Source organism: Sturnira hondurensis, unplaced genomic scaffold (assembly GCF_014824575.4).
Source record: "Sturnira hondurensis isolate 20B ecotype Veracruz unplaced genomic scaffold, ASM1482457v3 Scaffold0016663, whole genome shotgun sequence".
NCBI lineage: Eukaryota > Metazoa > Chordata > Mammalia > Chiroptera > Phyllostomidae > Sturnira > Sturnira hondurensis.
Window position 1 is genome coordinate 17,239,649 of NW_028089294.1, and position 16,192 is coordinate 17,255,840.

General features: G+C 56.6%; 1 protein-coding gene across 3 annotated transcripts in view; it reads right to left on the reverse strand.

Annotated features, from left to right (window-relative positions):
• ADCY3 (adenylate cyclase 3) overlaps window positions 1-16,192 on the reverse strand; it is a 60,601-nt gene that overhangs the window by 19,607 nt on the left and 24,802 nt on the right. For all 3 annotated transcript variants that reach the window (XM_037066815.1, XM_037066814.1, XM_037066813.1), the window contains exon 3: window positions 13,570-13,719. In XM_037066815.1, coding sequence (XP_036922710.1) covers window positions 13,570-13,719 — 150 coding nt within the window. The remainder of the gene's footprint in view (window positions 1-13,569; window positions 13,720-16,192) is intronic.

The window sequence follows — 16,192 nt, forward strand, 5'->3', positions numbered from 1 at the left end:
CTCACAGTGGCCTCAGGGCAGAGCTGCTGGGGTCCCCAGGGGAGAAGGGCAGCAGGAGGCAGTAGTGAGCACGGTGACTGGGGCAGGAACCCCGGGGTCCCAATCAAGTCGAGTGAGGGGCTCCATGCCCAGCCATAGTCCCAGGTTCTCTGAAAACAAGCCAGGCCCCTTCGGGGTGGCCCATGGTGCCTCCTCCCCGCGGGACCCAGGCTCCGACACTGTCAGCCACGGTAGGACAAAGGCAGCAGCAGAAACACCCGGAGCAAAGCTGACACCCAGAACACAGGGGCCTGGAAACCCCCCACGGGGGAGGGAGGCCTGGAGCTTCCCTCTGGGGGCGGGGTGTGGGGAGCTGCCACTTTTTGCATTATATACATTTCCGTAACTTTTTTCAAGAGCACAAACGGACTGAAAGCATAAAGTCATCAGAATAACCAGAAAGAAACCATTGCTGTAAAGTAGGGCTACCGGCTGACTGTGTGGTTTACGGGAAGCCAACAGCCAGGCTCCAAGCGTCAGGCAGGCGGAACCCACCTGAAGTCGCTGCAGTAAAATGAGCTCTAAACAAGGAGGTGCACACAGAGGAAGGGTGAACAGTGTGACACCGGAAGGAGCAAACCAGGCAGCTGCCAAGGGACTCAATGGGAAAGAACTTTCTAGAAGGTGGAGACCAAAGGGAGGAACGGTGCCCAGTGGGCAGCGAAGGAGGGCCGCCTCCCCACCCCTGCCAGCTGCCCTGCAGGGCCAGACCATGTCACAACCCCAGGATTTCTGTGACAGCCACACTCTGCCCCTCCTCTTCTTCAGTCCGCCTTCTTCCCGGCTTCTGACCTGCTTCTGCCCTGTGTCACACCGCGCCCAGCACCCTTGGGTGGCTCCCTACCCGCCACTCTGTTCCAGAGCAACACAGCCCTTCCAACTGCAGCACCGACCTGGCTGTCTGGTCCCATGTCCCTCCCACTCTCCTCCCCACCCAGCGCACACGGGCCCCTTCTCACCTCCCCACTCCACCCAGGTGTGCGTGTCCCTGCCTCACCTACATGCACTTTACTGGTGTGTCTCTCGATGGGGACGTTCTCTGCCATGTATGACAAAGATTCTAGACCCTTCCCGGGTCCCTTTCAGGAGTAGGGGTGTCAGCTGTGGGCCTTCCAGGACGCTCATCTACACACAGGGGTCCCTGACGTCCATTCTCAGGGTCCGGGTTAAAGGCCCCAGCATCACACACGTTCTCGGAGGGGGAAGGGGCGGGATCCCAGCACACTTGTCTGCCAGTCCCGCAGAGTTGCTGGGGTGGAAGGAGGGGCCGCCAGGGCAGTCTGAGCCCCTCAGGAGCCAGAGCTGAGGGACACGCCTCAGTCTGCAAAGCGCTGAGGCAGAGCCGCCCCTCCCAAATCAGCAGCTGCTCTGTGTCGGGAGTCCGGAGACTGCGCACGGCCTCCGACCCATCAACGGCTCTTCTGGGAACTCATCCAACAGAAATAATCCGAGAGAAGGAAAAAGAGACATGTGCAAGAGGAACTTCATGGCAGCAGGACTTACGCTTGTGGAAAAAAACTGCAATCGGCCAAAGTGCCCAGCCAACAGTTCATCAAATTGTGAGACGCCCTTTGGGGGAAGACCGCACAACCTTAAACTAATCTCGACCCTCACTGATCTGCGCCTGGATCACAGGATGGAATTCAGGAGGGTAGATGTAGCGATCTGTACTTGAGTCCCACAAATCAGCTACCAGAGAACAGAATGGGAGAGGCACAGTGTAGCAAGACTGGGAATAAAATAGTCTATTAACCATTTAAGAGGCTGTTAGATCTTAAATAAATTCACAGCATTAAGTGGCACCTCAGCAAGCAAGGCCCTTGGTCATAACATAAGTTAAGGGTCCTGAACGAGGAGGTGGCGGACACGCTGGCTGCTTCCCACCAAGGACAGAGGTCACTTGGGCCTTGGTCAGGGACCGGCCACACAGCACAGAGCCTGAGGCCAGGTGGCTGAGGGGCTGGAAGCACAACAGACAAATCTGCAAGTCTGAGGACAGCAGTTGTGTGGGACAGGGGTGAGCCTTGCTCTGGAGGCCCCGAGAAAGAAAGCTGCTGAGGAACAGACTGCGCCTTCCAGAGAGGAATTTCTACAAGTCAGCACCGTTCACACACAGACTGTGCTGCCCCGAGAGGCGGTGGCCTCGGACCCTACGGCCGGGTGCATGAGAAGGCCACAAGAAGGAGTGGCTGAGGTAGGGAGTCACCACAGGGTGGCAGGCTGGCCCAGCGTGCGGGCTTCTCCAGGTCACGCTGGGCTCCGCGAGAGGAGGAAGGCGGGCACTCTGCTTCCTGAGCCTCTGCTGGCCCCACAGGCTCTGGTGGCCATCCTGCACACGCAGCGTGGAGCACGGCCTGCCCCTCTCTGGGGAAAGGACTGAGCAAGGTCTAAAAGAGGAATAGAGCCCGGATGGACTCTCTGGGTGGAGGGAAAACTGCCCAGACCCAAGCCCCCAGGCCTGCCAGGGCAGTGAGCAGACCAGGGGGAGGGTGGGGGGCTGGCTGGAGACTGGGGGTGGGGGCCAGGGTGCTTGGCCATCTGACCCCCTGGGATGGGCGCCCCTCATCTGTGACAGCTATTTGCTGAGCACTCCCTCTTGAGCACTGGGGCAGTCTGTCCAAGTGGCTGCAGCCGAGCCCTGGGAAGGAGGCAATCAAGCCCTGTTCTCAGCCATGACTAGTGCCAGGCTCCAGACTGGGCCCAAGGAGGGAGGCCGGCGCTGCTCCCAGGGGCCCCGGGCTGCCGCAGCCAACACACTGGGGAGGCCTGCAGGAGTCAGGTACAGCCCAGGGGGTCACAGGGCTTTGGGGACAGATTAGCTGACAAGCAGCTAGGTTTCCACAGCACCTTGTAAAAGGGGCAGAGGGAAGGGGACAGGCACCAGCAGTGCCCCGGGGGCAGTGCATGTGGTGTGTCCGTGTGAGGTCTGCCTGAGGGTGTGCATCCTACATGCATGTTGTATGTATGTGCACACACACAAATCCATATGACTACAACCCCTCACAGGCTGGGAGCAGACTCACAGCTGACCCACAAACATGTCTACTCTGGCCCTGATTTATCCAGATTCTTGGGAGCTTCCAGACCACTTGGAAGCCATATGGTCACTGGACCCCACCAGGTACCCATCCTAGACTGACCATCTGAGCAGAGGGCAGTTGGAGGAGGGCCACAAGGAGGAGAAAGGCTGGGCCCGCCAGCCCTGGGGGGCCAGGCAGGCGCTGTGCAGTCTAGGGGACCGCACAACTTCATTCGTTCAGAGGACAGTCATTGGCCATCCGTGCAAGTCCTTGAGCTAAATGCTGGGGAGGTCGAAGGGAGACAGTGCTCCCAAGAGTTCAGTGGATGGGGAGTCAAGTCACGAGGAGCAGCCGATCTCGGGGCAGGAGGGCTGCACTGTCTCCAGGCATGGCCTGTGCGCGGGCAGAGGAGGGGACGCAGTGAGACTCAAAAGCCAGAGCTCTTTCAACAGAACCTTCAACGTGACCGCAGGCTCCAGGCCAAGGTCCCTAGAGTGCCCCAGGCTGGTGGCTCCGAGAGGGAGCAGTCACCACCAGGCCATATCCTCGTGGACAGCACAGAAATCACACAGGCCCAGGGTGGGCCCAGCCCTGTCGCGCTGCTGGAAAGGGGACAATGAGTACTTGAGGCTTCTGGTCACTTGCCTGGACTCCAGCGCCATCTCCAGAGGTGGGGCCAAGGTAACCACAAGCTCAGGAGACAGCCCTGTGGACCCAAAGAAAGCCACGTGTGCAGTACCTGAGCCCTCCCCAGGAGTGCTCGGCCCAGGGCCCGCGCTCCTTAGAGGTCTGGTGAGTTAATGAGCTGCCAGCCAGGAGCCAAGGCCCAAGGGGCAAGCCATCGCCTCCAGAACAGCACCGACAGATCTCTGCACAATCACAGGAACATTCTAGAATCTGCACCGTCCAATATGGTAGCCACCAGCCACGTGTAGCTACTGAGCACATGCAATGTGGCTAATGCAAAGGAGGAACTGATTTTGCAGTTTTACATCTTAGCTGATTTGAACGGCCACATGAGGCCAGGGGCTCCCACGGCTGACGCTGCAGCAGTGAAGCTCAGCTCGTGGGCTGGCACTGAGGGACAGAGCGGCCGCCCAGAGGGGCTCGGTGTTGAGAAGGATGCGGTGGTCGCACCTGTGATCAGCGGGAAGGGACCAGCGCTCTGACACCTGCAGTGGAAGCACACGCCTGCTTCTGTCCTTGACCTGGGGGCAGCAGCTCCATCTGCCCTGGAATTGAGGGCCCCAGGGAGTAAAATAGACAAAATCGCCACCTGCAAGGCCAGGGTGCTTTGGCCTCACTCCCTCCACCTTGCCCCCATGGGGGCTGCTTCCAAAGACTACTCCCACCTAACCGACTCCCCACCAGTCCAACCCCCCTGCTGGCCCAGCCCGAACCAGTTTCTGGTGGGTCCCCGACTCCAGTCCTTCCCCACCTGAGGGACAGAGGACAGTCCTCTGATGAGAACTTGGTCACCATGGCCTCACTTTCCGTCACCTACCACCTCCACCCCCAGCCTCGCTCCGCACCCCACCTCCGCCTCCCCCTGTTCTTCCCACCACACATTTGCCAGGTGCCCTCTCTTCTTGAAAAACCACCCGGGAACCCACATCCATCATATTCTTTTTAAATCCAGCTCCAAACACACTCTTAGAATCCCTACAGCTCAGCCACCGACTGTCCCTCCTTCCCCACCTGCTCACATGGTCCCGAGTTCTGCACACACCTACCTCTCCCCGGCTGTATGCTTAACAGGGACACAGGATTGTGGCTTATCCCATGTGTGGCCCCAGCCAGATCCTCTGGTTCTACTGTCCCATGCTTTTGTTACTTTGGGTACATCCCCATATCCCCCACCATGTCCGCCAGGACATAGAGGGGACCAGCTGACAGGCTGGCTGTCGCTGCAGAAACTGGCATTTTCACTGGGTGCTTCTCTCTGTGTACCCGTTGGCCAGCTTTTGGAAAGGCTCTGGGGGCAGAAGAGAGGATAGGACAGGGCTGGGACTCACGTGTGGCTCTGCTAGTGACATCACCTGTCACCTTGGGCAGAAGCAGTCAAAGTGTACCTGAGGTTGCCAACTTCCACTGAGCTCCCCAGTGCAATGCTGCAGGGTGCAGTCCCGCAGGGAGGGGCACACAGCCCCGTGGCAGGGGGGTGGGGCGGTCTGCAGACGCAGATGCAGGCCCTCTGACCGGCCGGCCAGGCAGGTGCACAAAACGAGCTCCAACCCGCCCAGCAGTAAGCCCCCAGCAGTAAGTCCGCTGGCTCTGCCTTCAAAACAAATACCCAGACTCCTCCCCCTCACTCCCTCTCCATCATGGTCCGAGCCACTGGCCCGCTCTCACTAGTTCCTGCACCACTCTCCTCACTGGTCTCCCTGCTTCCACTGCTGTCTTCCCTCTCCCAGCAGCCAGACTGATCCATTTAAAAGCTACAACCTTCCGATGCCTCCCATCTCCTACAGGGGAAAGCCAAGGTCCTCACAGGGCACTGTAGGGTCGGGCCGCCATCACTGCTCCGCCTCTCTCTCTCATCCCCTTCCTTCTGCTCTCCTGCACTAACCACCTTGTTGTCCCATGATCAGGCCCCAGGGCCTTTGCACGTTCTGCTCATCTTTGAGAACACTGCACGTTTTGCACCCTTGCTGCCTTCAGGCCTTGCTCAAATCTCACCTTATCAGAAGCCTTCTCTGGCCACATGATATTAATAATGACCTCCCTTCACGCCAGCATGCCCTACGCCCCTTCCCCGACCTCACCCTTCCTGCCTCCTAACACAGTGCATCCTCACCTGCTCAGTGTCCGTCTCCCCCACGCAGACCTGTGCTGCTCGTTTGCAGTTGTACCCCAGTGCCAAGAAGAGAGCCCAAAATACCGTGGCATAAAGGCTCTCAGACACTGACAGCCTTACTCTGACAAAGAAACTGGGACTCAAAAGGAATAAGGAATTGGCTCAAGGTCATGTGGCAAGTAAGAGGCTGAGACAGGACGTGGACGCAATCTTCCTCTGCGCCCCGTGAAGTCAGGTCTTTCCGTTTTCCAAGTGGTCAGAAATACAGGACTTTAGGTAGACTGTCCAAATTGTTTTTAATGTTTTGTTTTTTTTAGATTTTATTTATTTTTAGAAAGAGGGGAAGGGAGGAAGAAAGAGAGGGAGAGAACTATTAATCCATTGCCTCTCACATGCACCCCAACTACTGGAGGCTGAACCTAAAACCCAGGCCTGTGCCCTGACTGGGAATCGAACCGGCAACCTTTTGGTTTGCAGGCCAGTGCTCTATCCACTGAGCCACATCAGCCAGGGCTAGAATGTCAACTTTTTTAAGTATTAGAAATTTTTAAAACTCTGAGGTGGTCAGACAGAACAGACACCCAGAGTCCAGGCGCGGTCCAGGCGCTGCTCACCGGGCTGCCCGCCCGCCCGGTCAGAGCTCCGGAACAGAAGCCAGCCCCCAGAGGGAAGGAGCGCCAGATCCCCTGCTGGGTGCGTTGTGATGATTAAATGAGGTTTCTCAGGAACAACTCAGCCCAGAGATGGACACAAAATAAGGGTTTAGTAAACTACCCCCAAACACACCGTCGTTCTTATGACCCGGTAAAGGCGGGGGTGTGTCGGAACCCGGGCCCCACAGTCACAGACGGCGGCCTCTACAACTGCCTGGAGAGAACAGTGCGGCGGGAGGCCTGCCAACCACTGCCAGGGCCCCCCCTGCAAAGCCACACGGCCCCTGCACTGGCGGCCTGCTCGGTGCTGCCAGGGCCACCGGCGCCCGAGTCTGTGACACAGCAAATGTGGGGGGGGACCCTCCTCCCACTGCAGCCTCCTCTTCCCACCTCCCAGTCTCCCCAGGACAGCCCAACCTCACCGTCGCCAGGGCAACAGCGGGTGCTTTGAAGGCTGGCACCAGAAGCCCAGTGCCAGGCCAGAAGTGAGCTGGCTCCCATCTCTCTCTCTCCCCGGACTCCCCTCTCCCTTAACAACCTCCGGAGAACAGCGTGGAGGGCGAGACTGCTCCGCACCTCACCCTCACGGCATGAAGTCCGGGAGGGGTCCGGGAGGCAGGCTCGGGCAGAGGTCAGACACTCAGAAGGACAAGGACACTCAAGGAAACCGAAGCTGGGTCCGTGAAGTGGCAGCATTCCAGAGTCCCGCACTCTGGGGGTTCCAGGACACGAGTTCGACTCTCACGGCCACCAGCTGGTTCTTCCCTGAGACCTGCTCAAGGGCAGGCCCCTGCCCCAGGGAAAGACTGGCACGAAGAAGAAATGCCACCGCTGGTCAGAGGTGGCCCTGGACACGGCTCAGACACGGGAGACAGAGTGGAGTGGCTGTTCCCTCACACGTGCCCTGCCCCCCAGGAGTCGAATAGACAGCAACCCAGTGTCCCCAACCCCCCCCTCCATCCCCACTGGGGACTCAGTAATGGCCAATGATGCGCTGGCCTAGGACAGCCCTGAGCTCTGCCCCAGGTGCTGGCCATGGCCTCCTCCCCCAGGGAAGGTGGGGGCGGAGGTCACCCCCTCTTCCCCGAGTGAGGACAAGGCTGGCTGACCTCACCCAGCCAGGTCAGAAGGAAGTGCAGGGCTCGCCAACACCTGTCGCCCCTCCGTCCTTGCCCCGCCATCCTCGCTCACGTCCTCCCTCAACTGCGTCCCACTCCCTGGAAAGTAGTTCTGCACGCGCGACCCAGAGAGACTGACGGTTCTGTGGTTGGGACCTGGTGCCAGGCGTGTACCGGGTGGGTTTCCTGGGTGCCTGCTGTTGCCAGGTGGCAGGTGAGATGCTTAGCAACCCTCAAGGTCCCCAACTCACCGTGGAGTACGGTCAGATGGAATAAAGGAAAACAACTCCAGCTCCTTCCTCCAGGCCTCTGCTCCACCCCAACACACCCAAGGAGCGGAGGGAGCTGAGTACAGGGACCTAAAGTCCACCCTGGCAGCCCAAGTCACAGCTAAATGCCATCAGACCACCTACACCCGCGTGGCTGCCCTGCTGAGCCAGAGAGGGTGCCTGCCCACCAGGGCTGTGCACATGGAGCTTTAAACCCACCCTTGGAGGTGCAGGGCCTCCAAGGGGCCAGCACCCCGCTCCACCCTGCCAAGGAGGGGCGAGCCCAGGAGGTTAGGCAGCCGAGCCCTTGGGGGTCTGAGACCCGTCCCACTTCTCTCCATCACCCACACACCTGCCACAACGCACCCTTCGACGAGAGGGACACACCCGCCCTGGGGACAAAGCAGGGGGGATCCTGCGCACAGAGGCCCGGGCGCTGCCCTCCACTGTCCCAGGGGACGAGGGCCAGCGGGCCACCCATCTGGGACTTGCCTGCTATTAGCAGTAATTGGTCACTTCCCCAAAGGATGGGACAACCTCCCAAGTGACAAAAACAAAGGGAATGGAATCAGAGGAACTCTGGTGTCAGGATGGGACCCCTGACACCAGCTCACCCCCGGCTTCACTGTCTAGCTGAGGGGGTGAGGCCCGGAGAGGAGGCTGCCCTGCTCGAGGCTGGAGGCCGCTGGGCAGGCCTTCCCCTGCAAACAGACCAGGCTTCCCCCACAGCAGTGTGGAAAGCAAGATAAAACTCACCAACACAACTGGTGAGGCGCCAACCCTGAGAACTGCATTCTGAAAGGAGGCTTGTCTACAAAGGATACGCCGAGAATCTCCTTTCTATTTGGAAATGTTCTTTACAAGGCACGTGAGCACTGTGAGTGCGGGGGGCTTGGGGGGCACCGGCCTCAAAGACTCCTCCAGTAGGAGTCAAGTCCAAACCAGCTGTTTCCTCTGCTGCTGGGTCCCTTTCCGAAGTGTCTTCATATCCGTCACCTCACTGTCCCACGAGGGCCGTTTTCAGGAGGGGCATGAAACGGGACCGTGCAGCCTCTGCTCCCATCCTACTCGGCTCCGATGACACACCAGCTGAGCTCCCTGGGGCGTAAAACCACCCTGAACCCACGCCACCTGTGTGTCAGTCAGCCCGGGGAGGAAGCGGCTCCTGTCTCAGCTGGCATCACGGGGGAGGCACACCGGCCCCTGAACCAAGCCCCAGGTGACCTCTCAGGCTCTCCCAGCAGCTAGTGTCCCCAGAGGCCAGCATGACCACAGCTGATGGCATTAAAGGCTTCATCGTTTCTAGACTTGGAGCTCTTGCTTCATGTGATTCCCAAACATCAGCACATCAATGGTATTATTTTTCATACCAATTTTTCAGAAGCATAAAGATCAGAGTGGCAACATCATACAGCAAGAAGGTGAGAGATAACTAAATGTTTAATATTTTCCAAAAACAGTTGACAAAATGGAGAACCTAACCAGAGAACTGGAATCTGCTCATTCAAGTCAAAAGGAGTGTGGCAGGGGCGGTGGGGGGAGGTGGAAGAGGGAGGGTACAGGGGGCTAAATGGTAATGGAGAAAACAACAACAACAAGAACTATTAATTACAGAAAATCAGCCCTGGTAGGTGTGGCTCAGTGGATTGAGTGCCTACCTGTGAAGCAAAGGGTCACCGATTCGATTCTCAGTCAGGGCACATGCCTGGGTGACCAGCCAGGTCCCCAGTAGGGGGCACATGATAGACAACCACATATTGATGCTTTTTCCCCTCTCTCCCTCCCTACTCCCATCTAAAAACAAATAAATAAAAAAAAATTTTAAAGAAAATTAAATGGACATACCAGAATAACAAAAACACAGTAACAGAAATTAAAGGTTCTACCACTGATGCGAATTGGAGCTCAACCATTGATTTGACAAAGCAGAAGAGAGGAGTAGCAAACTGGAAGTGAAGTCAGTAAAAAACTCTATGTGATGCACAGCAACTTTAGAAAAAGAAAGATGGAGGGTACAAGGATTTATGGGACATGGTAAAGATGTCCAGTAAAGATGTCAAGAGTCCTAGAAGGAAGGGAGAGAGGGAGACAGAAGCAACAAAAGCTACTGGCTGAAAACTTGCAAAACTGGTGAAAGTCATGGAACCATCAATCCAATAAGCTCTTGGAATTCCAAGCAGAGTAACTACAAAGAAAACTCCTGGGTCCACCGTTGCAAAACCACTAAAAACCAAAGAGAAAGTTGTGAAAGCACCTGGAGGAAAAAACATGCCATTACTTTAAACGGGGCAGCAGTGAGTCTGACCATTGGCTTTCCCACAGAAACGATGGGAGCCACACGACAACGGAATGACGCCTTCGAAGGGTGGGAAGTAAAAATTCAGCAACCAAGAGTTCTATAGCTGACAAAACGAACAAGTTCCTGAAAAAACAACTTTCCAACACGTAAAGAGAACTATAAAAACCTTGTATCTGTGACAGAAATTGACTGTTCTCATAAAGAAAACTTGAGACCCATAGGGTTTCACTAGTGAATGCGTCTGAATATTTAAGGAAGAGCCCAGTCACCCTTAGACTCTTCCAGGGACCAGAGAGAAGAAACACATATGAAACTATTTCATGAGTCTGGCATAACCACTCCCCAAACATGTCAAGGTCACCAAAAGAAAGCTAAAAGGGCAAACAAATCTCTCTTGTGGACACAGTCACAAAAGTCCTAAGGAAAATACAAGCCAATTGAAACTGACAGGGTAGGGGGAGAATTCTACCCTTCCCAATGGTAACAGAGCTTTTCTCATTTTTTTAAAGATTTTACTTATTCATTTTTAGAGGGGAAGGGAAGGAGAGAGAGAGAGAAACATCAGTGTGTGGTTGCCTCTCGTGCGCCCGCTGCTGGGAACTGGCCCACAACCCAGGCATGCGCCCTGACTGGGAATCCAGCTGCAATCCTTGGGTTCGTAGGCCTGTGTTCAATCCACTGAGCCACACCAGCCAGGGCAGAGCTTTTCTCATTTTTAAAGGGTCTTACACATATTACCCATTTTACTCAATGGTTTTATTATCATCTACACTTCACACATAGGGAAACTGAGGCCCAACTAAGTACAGGAACTAGCCTGTACAGGCACAAGCTAGACCTGACTAGATGATGTCATTGTACTTGAGGGACATGTAGAGGCACACACAGGCCTGCGAATGTGGGTCTGTGCCCCTCCCCTGCACCTCCCTTCGGCCTCCCTGGACCTCTCATTCCTGGGGCCAGTGTCTGCTCCACTGCAGACCTGGGTAGACTGCAGGTGACCTGGGCTGCCCCACGCTGTTTGGGAGTCACGGAGGGTGGCCCCCTCTGCCAAGCCCCAGTTCCCTGGACTGACCCGTCCGGAGGAAGCACACAGCACGAGGCATTAGAGAGTGAACGAGGTGGCCCAGGCACTGCAGACTGACCATCACGTGTCCACAGTCCACAGGTGACAAAGGGCTTCTGCCTGTGTTTCTCACTGGACACAGGGTACTCTGCGAACCAAGTACCGGTACCTCCACTGTGCAGTATCAACACCTCCGACCTTGCAGATCAAAAGAGTGCGGCTCTGAGGGGTGGATAACTCATCCTCCATCTACCTAGGGATGAACAGGCCCAGGGTGGGACCAAGGGGGCCTTCCTCACCCTGCCAGGGGGCCCCACCCAGCACTGTTCAGTGTAACGGAAGGTGTCCTGGATTATACATTATGCGTCAGACAAGACTGGCACAGACAGAAATGCTGAAAACTGCACAAAGACCGTATTAAAAAAACAAACTCCTGGCTTAACCAAGTGGTGACATGTTTGTTTTTTTGTTTTTGTTTTTCCAGTGTAAAGAACCCAGAGGAATGGGTCCATAGTATGAGAGATCAGATGGAAACAAGAGACAGGGCAGAATGGAAAACAGAAGCCGAAGAATGTCTTCCAAGGGACACAAGAAAGCGGATTCTTTAGTTACACTTAAACCTTACAGGCAGCAGGAAAAAACACACAGATTTATGGAACATGGTAAAAATGTCTAATAAGGATGTCTAGAGTCCTAGGGAAAAAAAGGAGAGGACGGGGCAGAAGCAGCAAAAGCTACTGGCTGAACACTTTCACAACTGACGAAATCATCACGCCATCAATTCAAGCTCTTCAAGAACCAGGCAGAGTTTCTACGAAGAAAACACCTCGGCCCGTCGCTGTCAAACTGCTAAAAACAAGACGAAGAGAAAACTGTGGAAGCAACCAGAGGAAACCAACACAATGGTGTAAGGAGCAGCGGTGTGTCTGACCACTAGTGGTCCAGCAAAAGCGCGGGGAGTGGCTGGGAACTGCTGGGGCGATGTACTCCTCTGAAAAGAGGAGTTTTAAATTACAGGCACCAAAAAAAAAAAAAAGGCGGAAAAAGGAGAAGGGCCAGGTTTAGGTTAATCGAGCTCAGAGTAACTGCAGTACACAGGCCAAGGAGAAAGGGCCAAGTCCAGTGAGCTGGGCCTGGCCCTTTGCCGCAATGAAGGCCAGGGACGGTCCCCTTCTGGAACCCGCCTTCAGGGAGAAACGAGCTCAGAAGCTTCCAGATCTCACCGATAAACAGGGAGAAAAACACACCCCTGGGACAGAGGAAGCTGGGGCCCATCTGCCGACTGGATCAGTGTGAGCCTTCAAAGAGCGCTGTCTAGAGAAGGAAGGTGAGCCCCGCCAACGGGCCCCACTCCGGCAGGGGCCCGGAGTGACCCCAAAACTGCAGCCCTGTCCACCTGAGTGGCAGGGCCTACGAAATCGGCACCGTCGCGACCCCAGAGCACACGGCTCCCGGAGCAGAGAATCACACATGCTCCACTTACTGCCACTTACTGCGTTTGCGTGTGAAGGGGAAGTAACCTACGCATAACAGGAAGTTGGTGGGCGTCATTTCTGGGGACCCTCAGACCAAACACGACGCGAAAGGCGGAGTCACGTGAGAACTGGGAGGCGCAGCGGCGAGCCCAGCGGCGGAAGTGCAGCCAGTGAACAAACTGCAGGACGGTGGGCACTTCTCAAGATGGGGAAATGTGAACGGTGGGCTTCCGAGAGATGGGGCTGGTTTTACTCCGTGAAAAACGACTTGGAGGGAGATGAGAGTGGGGAGGCTGCCCTGAGCATGCAGGACACAGCGTCCTGGGCTGACGGACTTCACTCACAAGGGCCCCGAGGCCGGGAGATGGGTCCCGCAAGGAGAGCGGCTCTGTACGCACAGTAGGTGCGCGTGTAAATCTGCCCTTGACCTTGAAACAGCAGCAGAGGGAGGCGAGGGGGACTAACACAAGCATGCCCATGGAGTAAAAGCATTCAAGTGTACAGAACATTTTCACCTGGGAAAGGTAGCTGCTGGAGGTGATGTATTTCTTTAAAAAGAAAAGTTTTAAATTACAAGATTTAAAAAAATGGCAGGAAAAGGTGAAGAGGGAGGCTTAGGTCAAGCTCGGAGGAGGACAGGCAGGAGCAAGTTTCCAACCAGAGAAACTCCCTGAAATCGGGAGGAGCCCTCCTAGGGCAAGGGACCCACGGGACCAGTCAGGCAGCGGACACAGGACCTTGATGGATGACCGCCAAGGCCCGTGGGAACCGTGGCTTTGGCTACACTCCCTCCCCACCAGTCCCTGACCCCAGGCCGCCCCAGAGAGCCTCACCTGCTGCTGGCTCTGCTCCTCCAGGTTCATCTTCACCTCCAGCGACTGGTGGGCCTCCAGGAAGGCCTTGCGGTGCTTGCGGTCTGCCATGTAGTAGGACATGATGCCCACGATGATGGCGCATAGGTAGAGGAAGACGTTGGCCAGGATCTGTGCCCCGAGGAGGAAAGGACAGTGGTGAAGGCATGTCTTTGGGAGAGGGGGACAAGGGAGATGGAGGGGCGGTGACTTAAATCATACCTCAAGCTGCCCAGTGTCCAGAGAGGGACCCAGCAGAGCCTCTGATTCCAATGCAACATTTAGGTCCCTGCAGCACCCTACCCCACAGTGGCCCATCCAAGGGTGTGGCTCCAGGCTTAGAATCCTCGCTGGGGGCTGCTGCTCTCCCCTCCTGCACCACACTGTAGCTAAACTGGCCAATCCCACCTGCCTGTGAGGCCTGAGCAGTCCCTCTACTACCCATTCATTCAGTCACTCGTTTGCTCAACCACCCCTTACTGAGTGCTTATCAGGCGCTCTTGGGGCGGATTAGCTGGGGAGGAGAGTAAAGAAAGCCCAGGTCCACCAGCTGGGGGAGTGTAACCCTAAAAGCCATGGGTCGTGGGGAATGTCACAGGAGACCCAGGAGGTCCGGGGCTGATTTAGAAGTCACATGCTACCCTACACACTGCCGCCAGTTCACAGGTTCCTGGGGTCCACATGCACCCTCAGGAGAGGGGTGGCTGGGCCAGGAGCCAGGTCCCATGCCCCTGTAGGCTCCCCTTGGTGTCTGCAGCCCTCCCCAACACCCACTCCAGCAGGCTGTTGGCACTGCAGATCTTATCCTCTCCTGCTGGAGGCAACCTTGGACGTGGACCTTGCATCCAAACCATACCTGATTTCCTGGCACAGGCCACTGCCCACTCCAGCCTTGGACCCTGACTGGACCTCTGTTGGGGCTGGATAAGGTTCTAGTTCCTCCCACTTCTCCCAGACCATGGTGTGAAGGGGAGGCGAACTCAGACGTTAAATTCTGGGTACTTGTGGTCACACTGTATCCCCTCTGTTTTTACGTTTCATCAGCGTTAATCAACACCCACCCTAAGGACCCACCACCCCCACTACCAAGTTCCTGCACAGTCTGACCTGGTCCCCAGGGTTGAGCCCAGGGGCCACTGACAAAGGCCCACTGAGTAATGAGTTAGTAGAGCAGTGGCCTGGCAGGTGTAGGTTTCACAGGCTTCAAGGAGGCTGGTTCCAGCGACTGACAGCCTGTGCGAGTCTTGGGCCTGGGCCGCCCTGATTGCCTGCGCCATTCATGGGGCAAGTGGGCAATTTCAACATCTCTGCCCCTTCTGTGGGGCATCACACCCCACCCTGGTCCGAGTAGTCAGTATTAGCACGGCCTCAGGCCACCCCTTCAACACTTGATCATCTAATGAGCTGCCAATTCATATCCAGTGAGTCACTGCAGAAGGTACCCAAAGCCAGTCTGGCCCCAAGGCCACCCTCCTAAGGTGCCTGTGGGCCTGAGCAAGCTGGCCGCTCCCAAGTTCACGGTGGAAGAAGCTGGTCCACAAGGTCAGGCTGCCCCCATGAACCCCCACTGAGCAGCGGCATTCTGCCAAAGCCCACATGGGGTCAGGGTACAGCAGCCACCGGGCTGAGGGTCCCCAGGCTTATGGGGCTGCAGGTCCTAGAGGGCAAGTGAGACACTGCACCCAGAGGAGCCACAGGTCCGGACTCCACAGCCACCACTGTCAGCAGCCTGGAACCAGGGGTTCCACACTGGGCAGACTCTCTGACCCTGACCTTGACCCTGACCACAACCAGCCTGTGATGTTGCACTAGGCTGGGCACAGAGCTCTGAGCTCAAAGTCTTCCTGCCCTCCACCAACAGGTCTGGCTGGCCACCTCAGAGGGACAACAGGACCAGCCTGTCAAATGTGAGGTGCTGAGCCTGTGTCAGGAATGGCTGTTGTTATGGCCTCTTGAGTGTCCACCTCAGAGACCCAAACCTGCGGCGCACACTGCCAGGGCACAAGGACGGCGGAAAGTTTCACACCAAACACCGCCCGCAGCTCAGGTCTGGTTCCTGCCTGGGGCTCATCTGTGCAGAACAGCATCCTTTCATTGAATGGCACGCATTCAGAACCCAAATCCACTTTTGCTTTCCACCCGTACATGCATACAGTGCAATAAATCAACACCAGAGAGGCCTGGACTGTGGCACTGCCCCCTGCTAGCCGGGGACCTGCCAAGTCAAACACCCCAAGTGCCAGTCTCGCCACAGAGGAGCCGAGGGGGTTCTGACTCATCGCAAAGCTGCCTGCAGTCTTGACACTGTCTGGCCCTCGTCAGACCTCACCTCTGAGGGCAAAGGTCAGAACAGGAGGTGAGCACAGAGAGGCCTGGGAAGAAGCTAGAGGGAAGGGGGGTTGGTCCATTCCCAGGTTGGCCAGAAGGCCATGATGCCTGTGTCCCTGCACAGTTGACTCACAGAGTCCTCCCTCCCCAGCTGCACTCAGGCTTCAGGGACGTGGAGGCAAAAGGCTGCCTGTGGGCCGTGTGCTGGTGGGGGTGACTTGGGTCTCACAGGCCCCGCCCACACCAGAGAACTCCCTCCCAGCCTTCCAGTGAGCTC